The sequence below is a fragment of the Mustela erminea genome, chromosome 5 (assembly GCF_009829155.1).
Source record: "Mustela erminea isolate mMusErm1 chromosome 5, mMusErm1.Pri, whole genome shotgun sequence".
Lineage (NCBI taxonomy): Eukaryota > Metazoa > Chordata > Mammalia > Carnivora > Mustelidae > Mustela > Mustela erminea.
Window position 1 is genome coordinate 108,462,242 of NC_045618.1, and position 15,098 is coordinate 108,477,339.

Consider the following 15,098-nt stretch of genomic DNA (forward strand, 5'->3'; position numbering starts at 1 on the left):
AGCAATAAGATATTATAGCTTGGCGATTTACATGGCACTCAAAATGGTGTTGAGTTAGAATCATGTCCCTGTGAGCAGCAGTATGAACTGCTGAGAATCACTTTCTGTCTGTGTTGTAACTGTGCTGCTGTTATACCATGAAAGCAGCCACAGACAGCATATAAACAAATGAGCATGGTATGTTCCAATAAAACTGTATTTATGGACACTGAAATTCAAATTTCATATAATTCTCATGTCACAAGATTTAATTTTTCAAGATTAGTATAAGAACCAATCTCCAGTCATTTGCCATACAAAAACCAGTGGTAGGCTAGATTTGGCCTGCCAGGCATAGTTTGCCATCCCTGATCTAATGATCTCGTTTTTATGACTTATGTAGTGATAGGTTGGGGTACTTATATAAAATTTAGGCACACTCTTCAACTGAGGATCACTACAAAATGGTATTAGTGCTTTCTTAGTTAGCATGCAATTATCCCACCTTCAAAACCTATTTTCCCAGGAGATACTCAATATTTAAATATAATAAAGAATTAGATATAATTGATTGTAAGATTTTAACATAAAATATGCTTAGTAGATTTATTTCATTTAAATTCTAATTCGATAATCTTCAACTTGTAAGACAGCAAGAGCAAAACAGAAGTGTTCAATTCTAAAGTTCATAGCTAACATTTTATGAAACCATACAAGTTATATTTCATTACGTAAGTGTCTAGTGGGGAAACAGAGAAAACTTTTTCCAATTAAGTGACTGAGGCAATTTGAGTTTTTTCTTCTGAAAAGACTTTATTTTTCTGTCCTCTGGCGTTTAAGAGGTGGATCGTCATGATTCTCTGTAACAAATCCAGAAAACCTGTATTAGGTAAGATACTTAACATTGGAAAATACTTTCAAAAACCAAATAATATAGGCCTTTTAAGATTTTTAATATTCAACTTATACATGAAATAGTAACATTCCCATGGATTTATTATTTTAATGAAGCTGTCTTCTACTAGACTGAACAGTGTGTATGCCATGCTAAAATTTGTAAAATTGGGAGAAAGTAGTCACAACTGAGCAGCAAGGAATCCTGAATTGAAATAGCTAACTAGAATTAGTTTCACATATTTCCAAATTTAATTAATAAAATATATATGTAGACTAAAAAAGCTCCATGAAGGTATTATACTTTATATTTAATTTCCCAGAAATTGCTCACCTAGATTTAGGGTCTGGTTCTTGTAGAGTACAGCAGCAGGAATCCGGAAGGTGATACATAACATTTCCTTGTTAGGGGCTACATTTCTTACTGGGTGAATTGAACTGCATGCCTCCAAGGAAATGCCTAACACAGCCCCAGCTTGTTGCTGAACATCCTTAGCAGGATTAGGATCTTTGGAAAAGCTGTAACAGTGCACTATGGGAAGAAGCTCAGTGCTGCATGGTGGCCCATCTAAAAGTGACTTGAAAACACTGAGAAACTCGATAGCCTTTGCTGGCAAGTTCATGACAATGTGCACAGAGTGTTTTCTTTCTTTTGACAGTGGTCCCAGCTGCTGCATTAACTCTTCTCTTACTGGTCCTTGAAGGAAGTCTTTCCCATCCAAGTTAAAGACTTTCACCTTTTGGTCCACTTTATTTAATTTACAGTTGTGCAACAGCCATTTATGGGATTCAGGATTGAGATCATTAGCAAATACAGTGCAGTTTTTCTTTGCTGCTGGAACGGCAAAAGGCCCAACCCCAGCAAAAACATCAAACAGTACATCCCCAGGTTTGAGAAGTTCTGTGATACGACTGTGTTCTGTAGAGAGACGAGGATTCCAATAGACTTTTGAAAAATCAAATTCATAGGTGTAGCTGTTTTCTCGAACCTGAAAGAAGTATTATACTTTGATTAACCTGATTAGTCTTAAATTCCAGCCATGAATACTGGAATGGATATACCCACACACATACATTTATATTTAATAGAAAATAACAGTGCATTTTAATTATAATTCTGGTGTTTATGCTATCCTTGAGGCCAGTTAACAACCCACATTAGACTTTGACATGAGAAAATTCATCTCTTTAAAGCCAAATGGCTCTCCATCTCATTCTAATGGGGTCATAAAGTGGTTCCCAAATCACATGAGGAATTTTTCAGACAGGCCAGCTGACTGGCTTAATCATACTCTATTTTGTCACCCGATGGAGAGAGAAATAAACCTATAATTTGAAACAACACACCACACACATCTTCACAATGACTAGCTAAGTTGCAGATAGCACTTCCACTCAGCAAATAAGCTTCCTTAGTTTTCAGTTTGTAAGAGGGAGGCATGACTGGTGCATGACTGGTGTCATGCACCAGTGAATTTGGGGGTATTTTGCTATGTTTTTAGATAGTTACATGGACATTGCAAGTTTCATGACTACATATTAGAGCCAGTGTACAGAACAAATCATTCTGCTATTTTCTCTTTTCCCAAATTTGAGTTTTCATGGATTAAACTAAATTTATACAATGAAGCTAAGTCTTGAAACACATTTAAGACTTAATGCCATTTTGGGGGGGGCTATCATAAACACGACAGAAAACAATTAAAATTATAGTCATGGAATCTGACTTCAGCCCTTATTTTATTTTATTTTTTTTGTAAAAAATTAAGTCTTTATTAACCTGAACCTAAATTGGTTCAGCCCTTATTTTAATGGATGAAGAATAAAAGGGCAAGAAAAGTTTGTAAGTTCTATAAATCTGGTAGAGATAAATATTTTCTATATTCTGCCTTCATGGAATATTCTGCCTTCAAATTTGTGTAAATATTTTTTCATCCCAACCACATCAGATGCTCTGGCCATGTTAAGGCTCCAGAATTGGAAATGTTCCTTCATTATTCTGCCAACTAAAACCTGGAAGGTTCTGAATATGTCTTGGGAAGCTTTTCCTGAAATATCTTTTCTATTCCCCCTTTTTGTTTGATTGTTTTTTTTTTTTAATTTATTTTTTATTTATTTTCAGCATAACAGTATTCATTGTTTTTGCACCACACCCAGTGCTCCATGCAATCTGTGCCCTCTCTAATACCCACCACCTGGTTCCCCCAACCCCCACCCCCCCCGCCCCCTTTTTAATGTGAAGCACAGTACTAGTTTGAAAAAAAAAATAATTCTAAGTATCCTTCTGGTTTTACTCACACTGTCTCTGGTATGTCACTCACCTAGTCAGCATTACTTTCAGCCCAGTTAACTTTTAGGTATCTTTTTACTCACAATATACACACAAAGTACTTATATGCTGCATGAGCTCCTAAAGTCAAACTTAAATGTGATTCTATTTGGAGCAAAGAAATTATACTGGGTGAGCCTTTACGTTTATGGTATAAATGTTAAGTATTAAATATACCCTAAGAACAAACTTTAGTTGACTTAAGAAATCAGTCAGAAACCATTTCAAAAATTATATAAGTTTCTCAGAACTTTTAGAGCTCTGAGAAGGATGCCACCTGCTATCGTAAAGCTTGGTAGCAAATGAAGAACATGTAGTATTCAATCAGTGCGTGCTGAGATAAGCAGTGATACCAGCAAAGGATTCACATTCAAATCTCACATGTAACTACATGTATGTAATACTATGTACTACATACAAGCAGTAGGCCATGGAGGTTTTATACAGGGAAAGACTACTCTGGAGTCAGAAGCCTGGCTCCCAACACCCTACTCAGTCATACCTTGTTACCTGCATAAAGAGAATATTAAAAAGAATAACCATTATCTTGTGAGCTTCTTAAAATATGTTATATTTAAAACATTAGCTAAGGCCTAAGTGTGTAGTAAATGGTATTTTAATATTCAGCTACAATTAAATTATGGAGAAATAATATTATACCTGAAATATTCACCTAAGCTTATGTGTCCCAGAACCTTTAAAAAATAATTATTTTGCATAAACTCTCTCCTGAGTTTTACAAAATCCTGTTTAAAAGAAGTAAGTCAGTCAAAGAAAGATAAGTGCCATGAGAATGTTCAGTCATATTTAGAATGTAAGGAAAAAAAAAAAGATGAATGTAGGGGGAGGGGGAAAAAGGGAAGTAGACCTAAGACACTGTTAACTATAGAGCACAAACTGAGGGTTGCTAGAGGGGAGGTTGGAAGGGGAGGGGCTAGATGGGTGATGGGCATTAAGGAGGGCACTTGTGATAAGCACTGGGTATTATATGTAATGATGAATCACTAAATTCTACCCCTGAAACCAACATTACACTATATGTGAACTAACTAGAATTTAAATAAAAACTTGAAAGAAACAAACAAAAAGACGTATCTTACATTTTAAGAGGACTTTGTTACTAAAATTTTTGTCACGTTATGGAGAGAGTTTAACCTATTTCCTAGCTTGGGTATAAAATTTCATATAATGTTAATATATAATCATCTAAGACTTTTGGCTTAAAAAAAGTTTATATTCTCCAGCACTTCAGAGGATTTTGGGGGTAGAGGATGAGATTTTAGGGGTACCAGGTATCTGTTCCCACATATTAAAAATATTTTTTCTTTGAAATAGATTTGTTTTTCTTATAAAAGAAATATGTGCTCAGTAGAAAAGTATAAAGATGAGAACAAAGGTCACTAGTAACTACATCAAATAAAAATATGCCCACTGTTAACATTCTAATATACATGCATATTTACATAAATACTTAGTTAAAATAGAGCGATGTTCTATATACTATTCTATATGCCAAAATTTGATCAATTCGCTGATGAAAATTTAGATTGTTTCCATTCCTGTTTTGTTATTATAAAAATGATGATGAAGAACCTAGTACATACAGCATTACAATTTTGTCCAGTTTTATCCTTCAGATAACTTCCTGTAAATGCAATGATAGGTCAGAGAACGTACGTATTCAAAACAGCAATATATTACCATATATTCTTCCTGAGTATCTGTCAAATTTGCACTTCCATCAAAAGGCTATATAAATGCTCACATTCTCATCAATACTGGGTTATTATAAATATTTTTAATCTTTGTCATCTTTTTAAGATTCTAAACATTAATCAATATAATATGTAACTAGGAGACAATAAAATACTCCATACCTTGGTCATCATGTTCTCCTCTCCAGATAGCACTTCCATTTGGAAATTTCGGTATGTATTATCAATATTATTGATTTTATTTACTGCTGAGGTGATTCCTGGATTTTTGTCAATCATAACTTGGCCTGAAAGATAAGAATTTGTAATAAATACTGCCAGTTGGTCGCAAAATAAAACAATATATGAAATGGAAATAAACAATTTTCTTTTGGTTTATAGACAAAAATTGCACCTATAGAGTGGCATACAATGCTAAAAATTCAACAGATTAGTAAAGTTAGTGTCGCCTCCAATACAAATACAAAAAAACCTTATGGGTACGTTTTTATTTATTTATTTTTTTTTTTAAAGATTTTGTTTCTTTATTTGACAGAGAGAAATCACAAGTAGATGGAGAGGCAGGCAGAGAGAGAGAGGGAAGCAGGCTCCCTGCTGAGCAGAGAGCCCGATGCGGGCCTCGATCCCAGGACCCTGAGATCATGACCTGAGCTGAAGGCAGCGGCTTAACCCACTGAGCCACCCAGGCGCCCATGGGTACGTTTTTAAAGAAAAATTTTCGAGGGGCGTCTGGGTGGCTCAGTCAGTTAAGTGTCTGCCTTCAGATCAGGTCATGATCCCAGGGGGATCAGGTAGGCGGGGAGCCTGCTCTTCACTCTGCCTCTGCTGTTCCCCATAGTTGTGTGCTCTCTCTTTCGGTCAAATAAATAAAGTATTTGGAAAAAAAAAAAAAAAAAAGAAAAATTTTCAAGGAGTTTGGATCTACTTAATATTTTTCTTTTAAATTTTTTTTTTTTTTTTTTTTTTACTAAATCTCAAATGGACCAATACACAACAATAATCAAAAAGGGAGACCATAAGGTAAAAAACAGAAAGAAGAGATGTAAGGACCATGGGCAACAAAGATCTCAGAAATCACCAGTCTGTCCTCACTGGCCCCAAATCAAATGTCTTCTTTACTGTGTGCTTGAAACAGAAAGATGCCTTCGCTTTGGAAATATATGACAGGAAAATAAGTTTTCAAATAAAAGAAACATAGATTCTTAGGGTGCCTGGGTAGCTCAGTTGGTTAAACATCTGACTTCAGCTCAGGTCACTATCTCAGGGTTCCTGCTCAGTGGGAAATCTGCTTGTTCCTCTCCCTCTACCCCTCCCACCTACTCTCTTGCATACTTTCTATCAAATAAAAAAATAAAATATTTTAAAAAAACATAGATCTTTAGAGTCTTATCTAAATTCAGTGTTCATTTACTTAAATTGTTTTTGTCAAATATTTGCCAGAGCCAGAAAAGCTACAAAATAATAAAACACACCAGAAATGGTATATTGATGCCCCTCAATTAAAGTCTACCTTTTTTGTCAGCACTTAAAAAATTTATAAGAATCTACATGCTATCTCACTGCACAAAAATAACTTGATTTGTAAGCTAGTAAAAAGTACTCAAAAATACAAATACACTGATATATAATAAAAATTTGTCCAGTTTCTTCCTGATAATTAGATACCTGATTTTAAATATGATAGTACTAATAAACTCCAGCCAATCATTGTTCTTATCCTGTTCCACTTCAGGTATCAGAACTCAATTTTTAAGGTATGGTAGCTTGAAATGAGGCATGAAATAAAAAAACCAAAACCAATTCTGAAAGTCTATAGTAGAAGCTTTAAAATTGCCATTGTATGAAAATGTTTCACTTTTAATCTATGAGTGCTCCTTTATAAAATAGGGATGCTGAAAGGTATGTTTGACTTATGACAAGTAATGACTCACAGCAAAGCTTATCCTGACATTTGTGCCCAGTTATACATATAAAGATCTGCTTAGATATTTATTATATTATCACTATGTATTATCAGCCCCTATCATCAATAAGAACCAATGAAATGCATAATGGCATATTTCTAAAATTCAACCCATACAAAATACTGAGAACTATATTTTAAAGGTGAAAATAATTCCCATAAATTCTGACAATTACTCTACATTAAAAAAATTTGATCTGGAGAATACATAGACATCAATATTTATAAAGGGATACCTGCAATCATGATTAGTCTTCTTTCTTATCCCAAAGGATAAAGGACCCAGGCTCAAACGTGAAGGCTTAAAGAGGTACAACACACAAAAGCATCATTTCTAAAAAGGTTAAGGGCACTAAAAAACAAAGTATGGTGCCTAACATACAGAAGACAATCAGTTGAATCAAAGCATGAGTAAACACTGTCTTGCACTTTTGATGGTAAAACACTCAAATTTAAGAAACCTAGAATTCAATATAGCTCTGAGGGCCTAATAAGTTCTGTGTACCAAAATGACAAGATGCCAATGAATTCTGCCAAAGCTGAAGATGTGAGTTTAATCTATGCTTGTATGTTGTATACACAAAAGCCTGAACTGATTCTTAGAGCTTTGCTGTCACTTGGGGAAGAATATTTCAAAACTGGTCTTAAAAGAGAGGGTGTGTAGCCCAAGATCCAGTTTAAAATTAAAATGATAAAATGTCCTGCTTCTGTAATTTGACATCAAATAATTTTAAGAACTAAAATTAGAACTTGCTAATTACTACTTAGTACATGAATGTTACTAAGACACATACCAATTAAGTGCTTGAAAGGTAGTTGATGATCTCGAAGGTTCAGATGGGCAATATGTCCAACTCTGCTAAAACCTGAAGTCACATCTTGACCTTCAGGAAGCACAGCTTTCAAGATTTCTTCTGACTTAAAGTTTTCATAAGTTAGTTCCAAACTGTATTTAGAAATCTGTGGATTGACATTAAGCTGCTTTAAAATACTGAGTTCTGCTCTCTCAAAGGAGTCATCAGTAAATATTTTATAGGGATCCAACATAATTAGTCTACTTTCTTCATCTTCTGGATCTTCAATCACACGTTTTATGCCTGGGCGCTGCAGTGCTGCCCTTTTAAGGGATCGCATCAATTTATCGACTATTTCTTTCCTAACTTTAAGCACTGGGATGGTTACTGTCTTTTTAAAAGCTGTTCTATCAAGTTTTGTCATTCCTCGAACATTAGAGGGTGGTGAAAACAATTCAGAGTCTCTCTGGTCTGTTTCTATTTCAGGCATAGTTGAGAATTTTTTTCTTTGATCCAACAAGAAAGGTGCTCTGCTATGCTTCTGTATTTGTGATGTCCAAGATAGTGGAGTCAGTGATTCTGATTCAGATATTCTATAGTTTTCCACTTTGAAAAGTATTCTTGAGAATCCAAATGGCCTCGGTAAGATCCTAAAAAAAGGATGGATTTTTTTAAAATACCATAAAATTACAAACTTATATGTGCACAATAGGTTAAGAATAAAATTCTAGGGGTGCCTGGGTGGCTTAGTTAAGTGTGGGGCTCTTCATTTAGGCTCAGATCATGATCTCAGGGTCATGAAACTGAGCTCTGTATCAGACCCCTCGGTCAGCGGGAGGTCTGCTGGAGATTCTCTTCCTCTGCCCCCCCCTCTCTAAATAAATAAAATCTTGGAAAAAATCTAAAATTATCATTTTTAAAAAAAGATTTATTTATTTGACAGATATCAAAAGTAGAGAGGCAGGCAGAGAGAGAGGGGGAAGCAGGCTCCCCGCTAAGCAGAGAGCCCTATGCAAGACTTGATTCCAGGATCCCAGGACCCCAAAACCACAACCCCAGCTGAAGGCAGGGGCTTAACCCACTGAGCCACCCAGGTGCCCCTAAAATTCTCCCGTTTTAAACAACCTGCTAAATGCTGATAATTCAAACTTTAGTAATGTGTGACAAGTATACTATCTTTTCCATGATACATTGTTTTTTATTAGTAGTTAATAATAAATTTGCAGCTTCAAATCACCTCCGGCCACAAGGCTTAGTGATCCATCAGCCTCCCTATAGTCAATGAACCTCTCCACCCACAATTTTCTATACATGTGGGATAGAAGGCTGTGATTTAAGTTAAAAGATAATCTCTAAATGAAATGGCCATTAATTTTATGACTGTACCAATGGCAATATTTACTAGGATATTCTTAGGAGTGCTACATGCTTTACAACACACTGTCAATCTTGCCAGGTGTGTGATATCACATCCTTATTTAGTAAACAAGCATACTAAAGGTCAGAAGTAGGTTAATTCACCCAGTCTCGCTGCTTTAAGGGGCTGAGCAAGGATGAAAAGCCAGGTCGGCCTGACTTCAGAGCCTGTGGTCTTAATATATTGCTAGTATTGCTGGGTTGTCTGTCTTCAACGCTTTCCTACCAAAGTCGATGACTTGAGGTTTCGGTATTCGGAGGACGAGGATTTGCTAAGTCTTATATGCCCACTACATTAACAGTATCAGTTATTCACTTTACCTTCTAAAATACCAAAGAACCAACCGGTAGGGAAAGGGCCCTGTCCCAGGACCCCGTAACGCAATTTTCGAACTTCACAGTCAGGGTTCAAATTTGGTCTGGCAGTAAGCCAGCTGTGTGATCTTGTAATTTCTTAACCCTAGTCTCGGCTTCCCACGTGTAAAACGAAAGGCTCTTTCAGAAAGCTTTTGAAAAGATTAAACTCATTCCTTCCTAGCAACTACTCGGACCTAGGCTCAACACCCAGGCGATAGGTGACCTCACAACGTTCTTGCGGCGGAGAGCAGACCTTGGTGGCCGGGTACTGCCACCCGACCATCAGCCTCTCCGTTCAGGGGCCTTGCGCTCACCACCTCACCAACGTCACCATCCCAATTCCCGGCGTCGCTCCGCGGCTGACTCCAAGACTACACCCCTCTCAGGCTCTGGTGCGGGTCGGAAACGGGTCACTCGTGGAAAGGCTGGCCCTCGATGACATCATCACCGTTCGCCACCAAGAGACGAGCGTCATCAGGTCGCGTCTACTCCCTCCTTTCTTCGCCTCGCGGAATTAGGTACGCAAACCCGGAAGGGCCGGTCCCACAGCCCCGCCTCCGACGCGACTAACGACTGGAGGGTTGGGGTGGTATCTCCCAGATGGATCTGGTAGTCGGCCAGCGAGCAGCATGGAGGCACCCTGGGGGATCGTCAACGCTGAGCGGAGCTGGTACGTCTCTGCCCAGCAGCCTGAAGAGGCGGAGGCGGAAGACTTGAGCCCGTTGCTAAGCAACGTAAGTGGCCTCTGCTAGCTTCCCGGTGCTGAAGGCGTCCGGGCTTCCCTGAAATGCCTGGCACAGAAGACCGGGGAAAGAAGGAGGTGGGGGTGCGGCACGGGGAGAAGGGAGAAGCTGGAGCCTGACTCGTGGGGCGTGGGGCGCTAAGGCAGCATCCAGACGCCGATGAGACTGGGCGGAGTGCATGGATGTGCTAGCCGCATAACAGGGTCCAGAAAGAAGGCGCAGCAGGCACAGGTGGAAAACGATGACTGGATGAGCAGCCCTAACGTTATGTAACTCAGTGCTGTTCCTTAGTGTCTCTGTGGACTTCCTGTTCCGTCCACCAGTCTTGTGAGGTTTTTGCCAGAGTCACAAGATTTTTCTTTTCTAGACTTAGTCATTGGGTGCCTAGAAACATCTTCATACAGAGAGCCTTAGCGGTGAAGGAATGGAGGTGGCCTGGTGTAAAGTACATAAGCACTTCCTTGACCCTAAAGCCTGTGCAATGGGTCTTTGGCCTTTTAACTCAAGTCCCTGCACTCTAACAGTTTCTAGACTTTGCTCCCAAATGCTGTTTTGGGAGAGAATGTTTTCAAGGATATCTTCGGTAGAGCAACGTGAATTGTTTCTATTTATTATATCGTCATTGCAAGGTATTCCTGACCATCCTTGCATTTGAGCTGACTTAATTCTTTAAATATATAGAGATTACTTTTGCAGTCCTAGTAATTGGGGAGCAACCTTGTCTACAGCAGCCTCAAGCTGACTCAGGAATTCTTCAGTAATCACATGGGCTGAGGCCATCTCCCTTCTCTCTGTCCCACTTCATTCCTATCCTATCTTCATCTTTTGCAGTCACAAGGCTAGTCATGGCTTTTCCTGAAGTCTGCCTGGGCTCTGTACTGGTGGAGATGACTTTTCTGGGAAACGAGATTCCTGGCCCTCACTAGTGGGTGGTGGGAAGGGAAGAAAGAACCCACGGTGCCTGTGGTTTGCAGGAAACTTTACCCATAACTTGTCATTCATTTCGTGATGAAATTGGAACTTCACCATCCAAACATTTAACACTACTAAATTTGTGTGCTTGCAGGAAATTTACAGACAGGGAACCCCAGGTGTTTCATTTGGTTTTTCTGTGTTTAATCTGACGAATGCCATCATGGGAAGTGGCATCCTTGGCTTAGCTTATGTTATGGCTCATACTGGCATCCTTGGATTTAGGTGAGTTTTTGTTTTTTTCCTTCTTCTTCTTTTAGTGTTACTTTTATTTTTTCCCCCATTTTGATAGTACACCAAGAAGCAAAGAGGCTCCAGAGCTAGTGTTACATGGTGTCTAGTTAAATTATTTCTGGGGTTTTGGCATTTTCCTGCTACTCTTATGTTGTTGTTAGTCTGTAGCTTGGAGGGATGCAATATAATTTGTATTTTTTATCCAGAAGTGTGGCCAATTTTAAAAAATGGAAACTTGATCCACACTTGCTTATAAAAACCTTAAGGAGTGGCTGTTTGTTTTTTTGTTTGTTTTTAAGATATTGTTTATTTACTTGACGTACAGAGAAAGAGAGAGGGAGGGAATATAAGCAGGGGGAATAGGAAAGGGAGAAGCAGACTTCCCACTGAGCTAGGAGCCGGATGTGGGGCCCAATCCCAGGACCCTGGGATCATGACCTGAGCTGAAGGCAGATGCTTAATGACTGAACCACCCAGGCACTCCAAGGAGTGGCTATTTGTTGTGCCAAGTTGGCCAAAGTGAATTAAAGTTTATCAGCCATACAGATTACCTATAAATAGCAATTTTGTGAGTGTAAAGTTCATAATCTTTTCATTTCTCTCCATCTTCTCCTGTCTTCCTGCTGTTAGGTAGTCTTATTTCCCTGAGTCTAGACATGTGTTCTGTGTCTATTGCTTTTCATCTAGACTTAACTCATTTCAGTTGGCCCAAAAGAGAAATCCTTGGCTTTTCTGTGTTTCCGTAGTACTTTGTGTATTTATTCTGTTATTATAATGTGTTATAATGATTTTTTTGCAAGTTCGTTACCCTGCTAAACTCAAATCCTTTAGAACTAGACCTTATCCTTAGCATTTATCATTTGTTTTCTTTATCAGTAGAAGCATATCTATTTTACCAGGAAATTTAAAATAAAAATTGTGTCCCATTAGGTTTATTTTCTGCTTTTATTTTGCATTTCTTGATAAGCAACCGGTTTTTAAGTAATGCAACTTAAACAAAAAGATTTATTTATTTGAGAGAGAGCACATGTGCAAGCAGGAGGGGCAGAGGGAGAGAGAGAGAATCTCAAGCTGAGCCAGAAGCCTGACCTGGGGCTCCACCCCATGACCCTGAGATCATGACCCAAGCTGAAACCAAAAGTGAGATGCTCAACCAACTGTATCATCCAGGCACACCCCCACCCCGACTTGTTTTTATAATTGGTTATGTGCACAACCTTTCATAATTTTTAAAAATTAAAAAAAAATTTTAAGTAGAATCCACACTAATATGGGACTTGAAATCACAACCCTGAGATGAAGTCTCACGCTCTTCTGAGTGCTAGGTGCACCTCATAATTTTTTATAAGCTTTAATTTAAATTCCTATTAGTTAATATACAGTGTTATATTGGTTTCAGTTGTACAGTATAGTGATTCAGCAATTCCATACATCATCTAGTGCTTATCACAGTACACGCCTTAATCCCCATCACCTATTTCTCCCATCCCCCGCTCACCTCCCCTCTGGTAACCCTCAGTTTGTTCTCTATAGTTAGGCGTCTGTTTCTTGATTTGTCTTTCTCTCTCTCTCTTTTCTCCTCTTTGCTTGTTTTGTTTCTTAACAAACTCTCATAATTTTAAAACTTCAGTAGTGTATTTGATATCTTAGGCAAGACATAATCATAGGACTTATTTTTGGATTCCCTTTTTAAAATCTGCGTGCAGATGTATACCACGGAACATGTCCTTATTGAATCATATCAGATATTCTATTTAGTGTTACCAAACAGTTATTTTGTGAGGCCTCAAGTGTACTGACGAGTGTACTTGTATACAAATGACAAGTGTACCTCTCAGCTTTGCTACTTCGTAACAAGTATTAAGTAGACCACGAAGAATTTCTTCAACTTCTGGGGCACTCCACTAGTGCCAGCTTTCTAAGAAGCTTGTCCTGTTAGTATCCTCCTGAGAATAAGTAGGAAATTACGCATGTTGTCTCTTTTTACACTTTTGGTACAAGGATCCTAATTATTACATTATTTGCACCTTTTGAAATTGTGTCAATAGATGTGTGTTAACTGCTTTTGTTTGGTTTGGCGAGCGTATATGTGTTTAATGAATGCTAGGAAATGCCGTTTTTAAAAAAGATTTATTTATTTTAGAGAGAAGGTGAGAATATGTGAGTGGGTGGGGAAAGAAGGGAATCTTCAGCAGACTCCCCACTGAGTGAGGAGCCATACCTGGGCCTCCATCCCACGGCCCTGTGATTGTGACCTGAGCTGAAACCAAGAGTTGGATGCTCAACCAACTGAGCCTCCCAGGTTGCCCTAGGAAATGCTGTCTTAATTCACAATTATAGTTGAAGGTATGATATGGAGGTACAGTCATTAGAAGAGGAGGGATGGAGGGAAGGAAAAAGAAGAGAATGAGATTTCACAACTAAAACTTATGTTTAGACTTAAAATAGGAAGAAATAGTTATAAAAGGGAAATACTGCAAGATCACTGAATGGCTGAGCCAGCAGTCAGCAGACAAGAGTGCTGAAGGAGAAAATTGTTTATGTTTTAAATAAAATTTGTTTTTTTTTTAATCTAAAAGCTATATATTTTCATTTAAATAAAATTTGGTGAATACAGAATATTTTCTTGAGTGACCATAATTCACTTACTCAGAAGATAGTCCCTATGAACATTTGAATATGAAAAAAATTGGTTTTTGTAATGAAATACCTCAAAAAAGGAAACTTTATGGGGATTTAACCATGTACTTTTTTTTAATTAAAGATTTTATTTATGTATTTGACAGAGAGAGATCACAAGTAGGCAGAGAGGCAGGCAGAGAAGGGGGGCGAAGCAGGCTTCCCACTGAGCAGAGAGCCCGATGCGGGGCTCGGTCCCAGGACCCTGAGATCATAACCTAAGCTGAAGGAAGAGGCTTAACCCACTGAGCCATCCAGGCACCCCATGACCATGTACTCTTTTATATTTCAGTTTTTTGCTGTTGATAGTTGCTGTCCTGGCTTCTTACTCAGTTCACCTCCTGCTTAGTATGTGCATTCAGACAGGTGAGTAAAAATATTGTCCTGGGTCATTTGTTGAAGCAGCCCCTTGAGATGATAACCACAGATAGGGGTGGATGTGTCAAATTTAATTTCCAGCAGGCATATTATTATTCTTAGGTAGGGTGGTTGAACTGGAGAATTTCAAAAGGCCAGGATAGATAGACCCAATCCTAGGAGAATATTTAAGGACAGAATGAGAGGAGGAAACTTACCTGCCTTTCTCTACAGCACACAGCATAGTTTTTCTAGATTCCGGTAGATTAGATTAGGGGAAGCACCTGCAAGGTGTTTAAAGAATCCAAACTTTATCTTATGGGGAAGCAATAGACAGGTGTTTATTCTGACCATATATCTCCTAGGGTGATTATTTCCCCCAAGGAGAACACCTTCTCAGTTTTATTCCTGCCTGCTCTGTAGGAGGCAAGGTCACTAAACTTTGGATTTATTTAGATAGTTTTATATTTTTAATTGCAAGTCTAGAAGAAGGTAGTTTTTGACAGAATTATATGCAATTAAAACAATATAGATGTGTATATGCGTTTTACCATTTGGAACTTTATTATTTAATTCAGTCATGTATTCAGTTCTTTTCAGTTGCAATGAATAAAAATATATGAATTACAGAACTGCTTTAATAGAGTTTTTCAAATGGCATTAACA

The 15,098-nt window shown here is 38.1% G+C and overlaps 2 protein-coding genes across 6 annotated transcripts in view; one reads left to right on the forward strand and one right to left on the reverse strand.

Moving 5' to 3' along the window:
* Positions 1–566: 566 nt before the first annotated feature.
* On the reverse strand, positions 567–9,892 carry TRMT5 (tRNA methyltransferase 5). Its single transcript, XM_032344408.1, is given in 6 exon segments — positions 567–794; positions 796–839; positions 1,208–1,862; positions 5,080–5,204; positions 7,675–8,324; positions 9,762–9,892. Coding segments are annotated over 6 exon segments (1,539 nt in total). The 5' UTR covers positions 9,782–9,892; the 3' UTR covers positions 567–749.
* A 68-nt stretch (positions 9,893–9,960) lies between these two features.
* SLC38A6 (solute carrier family 38 member 6) overlaps positions 9,961–15,098 on the forward strand; it is a 93,351-nt gene continuing 88,213 nt past the window's right edge. For 2 of the 5 annotated variants that reach the window (XM_032344403.1, XM_032344402.1), the window contains exons 1-3: positions 9,961–10,181; positions 11,257–11,387; positions 14,368–14,441. In XM_032344403.1, the coding sequence (XP_032200294.1) occupies positions 10,077–10,181; positions 11,257–11,387; positions 14,368–14,441 (310 nt within the window). In that variant the 5' untranslated portion in view covers positions 9,961–10,076. Of the gene's footprint in view, positions 10,182–11,256; positions 11,388–14,367; positions 14,442–15,098 lie in introns of those variants that run through there. The other 3 variants (XM_032344404.1, XM_032344405.1, XM_032344406.1) reach the window with 3 other exon arrangements.